This window comes from Solea senegalensis, linkage group LG15, assembly GCF_019176455.1.
Source record: "Solea senegalensis isolate Sse05_10M linkage group LG15, IFAPA_SoseM_1, whole genome shotgun sequence".
NCBI classification, from domain to species: Eukaryota; Metazoa; Chordata; class Actinopteri; order Pleuronectiformes; family Soleidae; genus Solea; species Solea senegalensis.
Genome location: NC_058035.1, coordinates 13,812,140 through 13,823,702, shown reverse-complemented (window position 1 = coordinate 13,823,702; position 11,563 = coordinate 13,812,140). Strand labels below are relative to the sequence as shown.

At 42.4% G+C, this 11,563-nt stretch overlaps 1 protein-coding gene across 4 annotated transcripts in view; it reads right to left on the bottom strand.

Annotated features, from left to right (window-relative positions):
• Window positions 1-225: 225 nt before the first annotated feature.
• The window catches only part of LOC122781575 (gamma-aminobutyric acid receptor subunit pi), a 64,422-nt gene continuing 53,084 nt past the window's right edge, over window positions 226-11,563 (bottom strand). For 3 of the 4 annotated variants that reach the window (XM_044045306.1, XM_044045308.1, XM_044045307.1), the window contains 7 exons: window positions 11,309-11,376; window positions 10,020-10,237; window positions 8,809-8,891; window positions 4,607-4,744; window positions 4,361-4,513; window positions 3,875-4,065; window positions 226-3,638 (listed from right to left, as the gene is read on the bottom strand). In XM_044045306.1, the coding sequence (XP_043901241.1) occupies window positions 3,273-3,638; window positions 3,875-4,065; window positions 4,361-4,513; window positions 4,607-4,744; window positions 8,809-8,891; window positions 10,020-10,237; window positions 11,309-11,376 (1,217 nt within the window). In that variant the 3' untranslated portion in view covers window positions 226-3,272. Of the gene's footprint in view, window positions 3,639-3,722; window positions 3,803-3,874; window positions 4,066-4,360; window positions 4,514-4,606; window positions 4,745-8,808; window positions 8,892-10,019; window positions 10,238-11,308; window positions 11,377-11,563 lie in introns of all 4 variants that reach the window. The other variant, XR_006361814.1, reaches the window with a different exon arrangement.

Below are 11,563 nucleotides of genomic sequence, written 5' to 3'. Positions count from 1 at the left end.
GTGACTCTGCTGAGTCAGAGTTAATAGCGCTGCAGGGAATTAAGACTCACATTCTCCACCAGTCACAGTGGGACGCCACTGCCCTACCATCTGCCTGAACACAAACACACCCATTTATTTGAATGGCTGTAGCAAAAAATCAAATCTTGCAACACTTACCCCCTTTTGAACAAGATGCATGCCATGACGCCACCCTAAACCTGCTAAAGTGACATGTATCCAGTGTTGACAACACACTTTACACCTCTTTTATTGCTATCATTCATATTCATACACCAGATTAACATGCATAGTGTTACCATTTATTTACAACAAGTTAAGCAGACCGACGCCTTTCATAACGCCGTGTTAAAAGTAGTTTTAGCGGGAAAATGTCCAAGCAACTGTGACGTTGGAAGACAATATCACCTTGAGGCATCACAACAGAAAGAGAAAGAGCAGTTGACCAGTAGCTGTTTTCCTCCTTTTTTTCTGATTAAAGTTGCTACACAGTTGCTCCAAATGTCCTGGCAACGGTGCAGACGATGTTCCATTTAATAGTTTTCTTTCTGTAATGTCAACACCACACTGTTCATTCAGAGAAATGTAGTGACCATGGAGCCACTGGGGAATTGGTACTTGTGAGCATTTTGTATGGATCAACTCCATTAGAAAAACAACAACACAACAAACATTCTGTATGCATCCAACCTGTGAGACAGCCGTGGTGGTTGCTCTCTTGTGGGTCTTTGGCTCCATAGTAGTGTTCATGTCTTCCTATTATAACTATCAAATCTAGAACCACCGGGATACTATTCTTAAAAAAACAATCTGTGTTCCCTCACATCGATGCTCCCACGGCTCAGTGCTCACCACTTTCAACCGTCAATGAAAACTCATCCTTTCAATGGCCTCAGCTAAACATTTTCAGGATTCTCACGTCATGTTAAATCAAAGGAAATCGAACTAAGCAGAATGAACAAAAGTTACAAGTTATAATCATGCAGGAGGAACAGAAACTAAAGAAAGAAACTATTTGTTTCCCCATTATCAGCAGGCAACAAGAAGAGTCAAGAAGTTTAGTAGAAGATGACAGTTAAAAGTAGATAAAAAAAACATGGAAAGCAATGTGTTATTAACATAAACAGCTTGAAAGGCGGTGGAGCGTAGATAGATACCAACTAAGCTTAGATGAAGTTCAATAAATGTCAAAAAGGTAGCTCTTGAAAATGGATACTTCTGTGTCCGGCATGAAGATGATTAAAAAGGGCTGTTTAATTCAGCTTCCGTTTAAATAAGTGAGCGCATGTCACAACAATATTCAACACAATACAAAACATGCATCTCTGTCGTTCGACTAAATCCTGTTCTCCACCCGAAGTGTCAAGTGTTGCGTTCTGCTCGGCATTGAGTGCACGCTATTTCAGATGAAGTAGTTTCCACTTTATTTCCACTTGGAAAAAGAATTGCAAACTTTCAGCTGAAGAAGTAAGGGGAGGGACAAAAGTAAACTGGGATCTTTGGCCATCCATCCATCCATCCCTTCATCAATCAACTAAAATGCTTATCCTCTGAGAGTCATTGGAGGGCACTGGAGTCAATCCCAGATGAAATTAGATGAACGGCAGATCAATCACCTGAACTTATCTATGCATTCTAGAAGTTTTGCCTTCCACTGATCGTGGCTTCTGCCACAAAATTCAATCTATTGCTTTACAGTACTAGAGCTCATCATGTGCCCTTTGAGCAGCAGTACTTCCTCAGGGCAGCCTGGATGCTACAGCAACTCTACCAGAAAACGAGGAGGCAGGCCAGGTGGTTATAGCAAACCCGAAGAAGAAGCAAAGGTGACAGAAAGTCAACAGAAACAGAATCAAAAACAAACATTCAGTTGCTTTTCACTGCTGGAGGTTTATCAGTAATTTTGAGATTAAATTCACAGAAACATAATTTCTGATAAAATGGCTATTAAACAGCTAATAAATGCTATGCTACGTTGACTATACGGCGATAGCAACGACTCATACATAGCCCTGTTTAAATAGTGTTGTAATATTTTGGCCATTTCAGTTATATTCAAATCACTGCAGTGTCAAACACGGGTGAGAACAAAACCTGTAATAAATATGTATTATACTTCACTATAATGTAGTGACATATAATATAAGTGTTGCTGACCTATTATATCCACATATAATGTACAAATATGTCAATATTTACTATCAACACTTTAATTGACAGTGAAGTTTTCACCCTTCGCGGCGCCATCACCACACTGACGTGCCATGTTGACTGAATGTCCAAGAGGCCAAACACCTGTTTCTGGAGCTATGTCCTTGAGCTTTCAAATCCAAGCAGTTAACCACTAGGTCCAACTGAATGTTGGTGCAAAATGTCAAGGGATTTGCTCAAGGCGTTCAGGAGATGCGGAATTTGTTTGAGGTCACTGTGACCATGACCTTTGACCACAACAATCAAAACAGTTCACTCCTGTGGTCAACGTGAACATTTGTGCTTAATCTGACGAAAGTCCCTCAAGCTGTTCTTGAGGTATTCCGTGGATAATGGGAATGACGAATGTGCAGCCAGAGGGACAGAAAACCCAACAATATAAAGCTGCTGCTGCTATGACTAACCAGCTCGAGCTCTTTAATACATTATCACATTTAATACCAATTAAAATAACCAAAACTCACATCCTATTCTAACTAGTCAGCTGGCTGGGAAACAGGGAATTATGTCCTGGTTACACTATGAAAAGAAAGTTTAATTACACTCTTTTTGCTGTGGAGCCAGCACTGGTGACAATTCCAATGTCATTATGACGCTTCAGGTTATGAGGGTACATCCCGTTATTGATGAACATAACTCCCTAACACATTTACTGTTGGAAACGAAAATAAGACAAGGTGGAACCTGCATTTGGTCAGCCATAGAGCTGTGGATAACAGCATGTCTCATGTGCCAGCCTGCATTATGAGGCATTTAAACATTTGAAAATAAATTTGCTGATAAAAGATGCAGACTGACCATGCATTTCTTTGGAATCGATGTTCTTTTAATCTTAAGGTGTAATAGAATTGAACAAATCTTGCCAGCCAAGTACGCCCACTGTTTTAAACAAACCCACGTGGGTGAAATTTGAAACGGTTACGTATTAGAGTAAATTTCATCATATCAGCTACTTTGCTTATTAATCTTAACGTAGAAATGACTCATACAGTAAAGTACACTTCTTTTCTACAAACACTCTCCGTCTGGCACACCATGGGACGCATGCACTGACACAGATGCTAAAAGTACAGATAGTATGTCCAGTAGAGCAGGTTGACCATGACGAAAGACATTGGGAAGGTGAGTCTGGAGTAGTAGTCTATGTGGTGCGGGTTCTCCACATGACAGCAGTATATGGAGCGCAGCACTTTGCAGAGAATGGCCATAGCACTGAGGCACCAATTGGTGGGCTCTGGAGGCGATGCCTCAGGTTTGGCCTCACTGCCAGAGGGACTGGAGGGAGTGACGGTGAGTTCTGTGGCGGCAGGAGCTGGGGGAGGAGATGCAGCGGGTTCCTTGCGTCTCTTGGCTCTGCTGGGGTGACTGGAGATGGTGGTGACGATGCCGTTCATTTCATCGTCAAAGTCGTGCATCCGGTGACCGTACTGCAGGAGCACAACGAGTTTTAAATGGAAACAAAGACACGATAGTTTCGAAATTTCCAAACCATGAAGCGCCTTCAAACTTACCCCCACCCCGAAATGGACCGGAGATGAAATGATGATGAGGACGACACAAATGACAACGACCAGCATCACACAGGCGATGACTGCGACCACGACAACAACATCAATGACCACAACATGAATCAATAGCGCCGTAAAGTCGGGAAGGCTCTCACCATGAGCAAGTGCGTGTCGGGGTGTGTGAGGGTGCAGAAGTGGGCCACGGCGTACTCGATGAGCGCGCCAAAAATGAAGCTGAAGCAGATTCCCAAGTACACGTCGATGGCCTTGATGAAGCAGTTGGCATTGGGCAGCGACGTCCTGGCTCCCATCATTAGCGTGGTCATGGTCAGCACCGTGGTCACACCTGGCACGGAACACAAGTTTGGACTGAATTCTTGCTTATGACATTAGTGTGCCATCATGACTTCAGTGCCAATCAGTGCTTTTATCCCAAATCACCTGATAACAGCATCTAGAATGAAGCTAGAACTGTTTTACACCAGGATTTGACTGATTGGTAACCAATTTTCTGAGTCCCTAACACAGGCACTCGTGTGTATTCCTTCTCTCATAACAGCAATGAGATATGATAGATTTGGTGAAATGTTCAATTCTATGACATCCACTCCAAAGTAAAATAAACATGCTTTGCTCCGTACCTATACAAATACGTGCAGGAACAGAGGATAAAGAAATCCAGAAGGAAACCCATGAGAGGACCACCAGCAGGCTCGATGGAACATAGGTCTCCAGGATGAAGTAGAGAATGCTCCTCTTCAACTCAAAGTGGAAGACCAACCTGGGGTAATTGCCTTTGAGGAGAAGAGGGGAGATAACGCTTGATGGCATGATTTTTTGATTACAGGGACTGTAATCTTATATTTAAACATGGATTTTGTGTTCACCTGTTTCATAGACGGCCTCTGAGACAGAAGTGTAATGGTCTTCCACTGTATACTGAGCCAGCTGTAAAGTGTCCAAACCACTGACAGACTCGTTTCCTCTGGTCCAGTAGAACATAACATCATTAATATTGTAACCCCCTGCAAGGAAAAAGAAAGAGGTGAACATTACTCGCACAGTAAGATCCCAGCAGCACTAATCAATAGTTGTACATCAATAATGTATCTAATAAATGGCTGTGGGAAAAAAAATGGATCACTTGTAGAACCCAAAAAAAGTTTTACCACCCAATTTCTGCCTTTACTTTCAAATAAAGGTCCACATTCATCTCATTTGTCACTGCAGCCAACAGTTGAAGATAAACCTTGTTGTTTGCACCAACACAGCGCCAAACAGAACCACACACACAAAGATAATGACTCGCGGATGGAAATAATGGAGCAAATGGCAGCTACACGTGTCCCAATGAGATGAGACAAGGTCAGTTTCTGCGAACACTCACACTGTACGCCGTAAACTTAAAAGCTGATTCTATATCAATGTTTTATAGCAGATAAAAGTCACGACCCTTCCTGTTTTTATCATTGAAACAGTTTATGGTGCAGTGCGTTCTGCAGCAGCAGCAGCTTGACATTATTACCCTAAACGGTCAACACACCACGTCATATCCCCGTCAGAACCTAATAAACTATACTTTATAATTATAGTGGTGACGATGAAGCTATAATCCGAAACCTTCCATGGTTGATTTGTTTGGCATTGCTGTCCATGGTGGGTGGTAAATTCCCTCTTATGCGAAACACCGACACGATGGAGATATTTCACCAGAAACAAAGGCAATGTGGGGGGAAAAACACACACACAAATACAATGAAGACATTGTATTTCAATGGAGAGGCAAATGGGACAAACCTGCACAGTGACAAACTCGATGCATGATAAATGTCATTAAAAAATAAAATAAACTAACAGAATGAATGTTTCATGTATGTAATTACAGTCACAACAGTAACAGTATATCGACACGGGGAGACCCAACAAGAATTGCAAATGGAAATGCAGTAGCTTTACTCTTGCCCATACCATAACAGACTTATCATGCATTTTGCACCGGGCCACAGAGAACACAGATATGCACTCACTCACTCACTCTCACTCTCACTCACTCACTCACTCACTCACTCACTCACTCACTCACTCACTCACTCACTCACTCACTCACTCCCTCACTCACTCACTCACTCACTCACTCACTCACTCACTCACTCACTCACTCACTCACTCACTCACTCACTCACTCACTCACTCACTCACTCACTCACTCACTCACTCACTCACTCACTCACTCACTCACTCACTCACTCACTCACTCACTCACTCACTCACTCACTCACTCACTCACTCACTCACTCCTCACTCACTCACTCACTCACTCACTCACTTCACTCACTCACTCACCTCACTCACCTCACTCACTCACTCACTCACTCACTCACTCTCACTCACTCACTCACTCACTCACTCACTCACTCACTCACTCACTCACTCACTCACTCACTCACTCACTCACTCACTCACTCACTCACTCACTCACTCACTCACTCACTCACTCACTCACTCACTCACTCACTCACCACTCACTCACCACTCACACTCACTCACTCACTCACTCTCACTCACACACTCACTTCCTCACTCACTCACTCACTCACTCACTCACTCACTCACTCACTCACCTCACTCACTCACTCACTCACTCACTCACTCACTCACTCACTCACTCACCACTCACTCACTCACTCACCTCACTCACTCACTCACTCACTCACTCACTCACTCACTCACTCACTCACTCACTCACTCACTCACCTCACTCACTCACTCACTCACTCACTCACTCACTCACTCACTCACTCACTCACTCACTCACTCACCTCACTCACTCACTCACTCACTCACTCACTCACTCACTCACTCACTCTCACTCACTCACTCACTCACTCACTCACTCACTCACTCACTCACTCACTCACTCACTCACTCACTCATCTTCTGCCGCTTTATCCTCCACAAGAGGGTCGCGGTGGGGCGCTGATGCCAATCCTAGCTGACATAGGGCGAAAGGTGGGGTACACCCTGGACAGGTTGTCAGTCCATCACAGGGACACAGAGACAGACAACCATTCACTCTCACACTCACACCTACGGTCAATTTAGAGTGTCCAATTTGCCTTGTCCCCCAATCTGCATGTTTTTGGACTGTGGGAGGAAAGCGCATGCACACTCCACGCACAGATACGCAACCCAACTAAAACTTGGAATAAGACAGAATGCAAAAATGAACAGGGTCAAAGAGCCTGTATGGTAGTTCTTTAAAATGAACTATGTGGCGATAATAACAATACATCAAAGAACAGGTGCAGTTTAAATAATGCATTTTTTTTCTCAAGGACAAGTGATGTGAGGCTAAACCCTCTTTGGTGCATTCTCCTAATTTGTCTGCAGAGGGAGCCAGAGAATAAGAAAAGTAAGAATGAATGCTGGTGAGGGAGAAGGAACACACCTCTATAATCTGCAGTGAGTAATATGCTCATTAACTGCCATCAGCATAATGTATTATTGATTGGAGAAGATGAAGAGAGCAACAAACGTCTCCTAATAAATGTCAGTAGTGACTTAGATGCTGAAAGGTTTTGTAAATGTACTCGTGTTTCTCTTTGTTATGCACCTGAAGCCTTGATATTACTGTACAAGAAAGGAGATACAAAGTGACTTGCGGTGAAATAATACATGTGTAACCTAAAATGAAGTGTCTTTTGATTCTCTCTGCCGTCATTGTGCGCTAAATATTTCTGACACCGATTCTGACCGGAATATCCTGCACACTCCCCAACGGCGCTCTCTTTAAACCTTGCTCGTGTGCAGACGATCCACTTTTGGCATGGCATCAAACAAAGCGAATCCTTTAATAAACACCTCCTTCAAGAGACTCAGCAAGCGGGAGGCAGAGTGAAGGAGAGGAGCAACAGAGAAAGACGGGGAAAAGAGGAGGAAACAGAGTGGCAGGGTGACAGATAAAGGGGAGGATGAGAAAGAGAAAGAGACAGGCACAGCGAGCGATGGATTCAGATATTCAGCCGAGAATTAGTGATGCAAAGGAGGAAGGACCCGTCTTCCCCTCAGTTATTCAACTTTCACCTCCAGATGTCTTTTTGTCTGCCTAGTGGCACTGATGCGATAATTAAATGTTTTATTTGCCGCTGAGGTCCTGGTGGGCTCCTGACTGGCATCACACTTCAATATGACTGGTTGTCATTTAATAGTGTGGAGCACTATTAAATGAGTGAGTTGGAAAACAATGGGTTGAGAGTTCAGGGAAAGAGGCTGTCGGAGCAGGGAGTGCTTCCTCTCTGTGTGGCCAAAAAAAAAAATCTATCTTGTCATGTCATAACAACCATAACAGTTTGTTTTAATTATCAACACACTGTCACAGTATGTCACCTTGAAACTAGTGAAGATAAATCAAAGATAAGCAAACTGCTTCTTATTCTAAAGCCTAAACTGGCCGAGTTTATATGCTAAGTATAAAAGGACGGGCTTTTTATTAGAGACACCAAGACACTGCTATGAGAAGCATGTTTGTTCGAGCGTTAGTATTAGTAAGTGTAGTTAGTACTAATTGAGTAGTATTAATCTCATACGGAAGAGCATTAGGGCCACATGAAGAAAAAATAAATAAAACAGCATGAATTCTGAAAATAAAGTCAGAGTTCTGACTTTAATCTCAAATCTGACTTTAATCTCAGAATTGTGTTGTTTATTTTTTTTACTTTCTTTCAGAAAAATGTTTTTTTTACATGTGGCCCTAATACTCTTCTGTACTACATTAAACCAAAAAAAAAGTTGTGTATTTATCATTGTCATAAAGTCCGAGCAAACCCCTTTTATTGGAGCATATACAGTAACTCATGCAGTGTTTTTCCTCACTTTTTTGTTAGGGCATTTCAACGTGTTACTGCCACTCAATGCCATGTGCGTTTGTGGCCGTTAAACATAAGCAGAATGGGGATTCAGTCATTAAAAACACCCACCAATGTATTCAGGAATCAAAACATTGAAATTGCACCCGCCCACTGATTCTCTGCCACAGCTTCAAGTTACAGTTATTTCTGATACTCTTTTGTAAAGTACGACGTGTCCTTACAGCTCTCCAGTTGCAGTGTACAGGTCTGCTTGTCCATGGGATACTTGGTCAGATCCATGTTGCAGGCCACGGTGGTCGTAATCCTGGGAGAGGAAATATTGTTCTTTGTTAAAAGAGAAACAGAGATGTTACATGTGTTATGGCTGTCATCTGAGCCACGGACATTTAGACTGCATTAAGTCATAGAATGACCAGGATGTGTCAATATGTTAAATTGAAATATACTGATAACATAGCCTGGACATAGTACAGCGACTCTACTGTAAATCTATAATCTACCTTTAGGTAAACCAAAATTCTGCAGGGTTAGTACGAGCCGCTGTATCCTTAGTCTTTAATGCACTAAAAGGTTGATCTCAGATTCATATTTTACGTCACACATTTCCATCTACAGCCTCTTTAATCATAGTACAGTACAATACTTAGCCCCGCCCCCCTTCACTGTCTATGCTATGGCATCGCCTCAGTGTTTTCTCAGTGTTTTCTCATGTTTTCTCATGGTCCCCTGTAGCACAGTACTGAAACAGCTGTTCCCTTCCTTCCAGCACCGTCAATCCCCTGACTCGGCATCCTTTCTCCTGACTCTTCTTTTTATTTGCTCAAAGTGCTTACCCACCTCATTTCCTCTGTCAAGCCCTGAAATGTAAGGCTTCTTCTGTATGAATGGAAGCTTTGTATTTAGTAGAGACCAGGACACGCACATAAATCACAACTCGCGGACATGCGTGCGCTTACTCTTACATCCTCTTAGTGAAGAAGAGCAGTACAGTGCCCGGCTGAAGGATTTTATTTTGAAGCTGGACTGAATGGAATGCATATGACCCACTCAATATTCCACAAACATACATACATTTGTGATAATTACAAATGTGCCATTAGAACATAGTGGATCTTCCCGTGAGAGTAGAACTATGGCTGCACAGTGTGAAAAGAAGAATCTCTCTCTCTATCCTGTCCATCTCATGAAAAAGCCAGAGGAATGCATGTTTCTGACAAGAGCTTGTCACATGTTACTCCCTTACACACAGGACAATATCTGCTGGGGCTGCTTTTATTGACAGATGACACGTCCGTCTACTGATTCAATATGAAAGCCAGGCAACAGAAACCCAATATTCAACCTATGTACGCACCTGCAGACAAGTACTCCCTTATTGTCTATTGGAACAAACATAAACACAATAAACCAGCTGTCTCGGCTGTAATCTCACCTCAGAGCATAAAGAACGGTCCCATTGGGGAAGATACGGATCAGTCGGTTCTCAACTGTGATGTCATGGAGGAAGGACTTCTTGGAGTCCACGATAAAGGTGTCGGGGACCCAGAGGAGCTCAACGAGCCGCCCGTCAAGACTGAGGCTTTTATTGCCTTCAAATACCAATCGCTCGTCGGTCCAGCGCTGGCGGAGGAATATGGTTGCGGTGTAGTCCTGCAGGATCGGGACACAAAAGGTCACGACAGAATTTAAGAAGCGTGTCAACAACGTGCTGACACGCGAGTGTGGTTTCTGCAAAGCACGCGTCTTCTTTTGCACGTGTATTTCATTAGTCAGCTCAGGTATGTATTGTGAAGTATTGATGGTGTCAGGTCCCTCAGCCACACAGTAATCCTCAGCATTGCTTCAAGTCAGCAAGTCTGCTCTGGTTTTTAGGACAATGAATGTATATATTTTTCCAACAATCGCCCTGTAAGTCCTGATGTGACATCGTGTGTATCTTCCACTGACTGGCAACAAGCTGCGAGTTTAATTTCCAAGCAAACATTTTCAGCAGCGCACAAATGAACAACATCACTCCCAGAGGAAAGGGAAGCTGGAAGAGCTCTTGAAGTTAGTTCTGTGTCCTATTTAGTTTAGGAGGTTTTTAGCCTGAAATTTGACCCTTGTTGGATGTTATTTTGTGACGTATGTGTAATTTCTACTATCTACTTGTTTAAGTTGCTAAATGAAAACGTGGCTTAGCTACACATACAATATAATGTAACATGATATTAAATCAAGTTCATGTTCTGTTTCTGGTGACATTCTTATTTTTTTGATGTGTTGATCCAAGTATGTGATTATTACTGAGGTCATAACAACATAGAGGGTCATATATGACTACATTATACTGAGTGGCATCTCTGATTTTATTCACACCTTTGAGTAAAATGGGAGGAGGTGTGGGTGATCTACAGTTAACCAGCTGTTATTTTAAATAGCTGGCATTGTCAATACTCGGTTAAGATGCTTCTGTGATTCATTCCCGTTCATAAATCTCTGGATACACCAAAAGAGAAAATTCTATGTCTGAAAATGACTAATAAAATCTCAGGTGTACAGTATTGTGCAAAAGCCTTAAACCAGCATTACTCTGGTTGTTTTAGCAATGCTAAAATGACAATACAGTATAATTATTTCTCAATCACTTCCAGAAAATACAGGAAACATGTATGCAGTTTTAAAATCACACATTTCTCAGAAAATAACACAATGACAGCAGTGGCTGTTGGTGTATCTCACCATGTTGATCTCCGAGATTGTGTCAATGCTGGCGATGTCCAAGCTCATGCCCACGGTTACCGGACCGTCTACAAACAAAGAACACAGCACAACTCTTACTCTTCTGCATCATCCCCACTTAGAATGTTTTGGAGGCAAGGAAACATAGGGTTTTTTTAAGAAGAGGAAAGATAGCAGAAAAGTTCTTCTTCTTGATGTTAAATTATGATGTACAAAAACAGCTATATATATATACATATATATATACATATACAT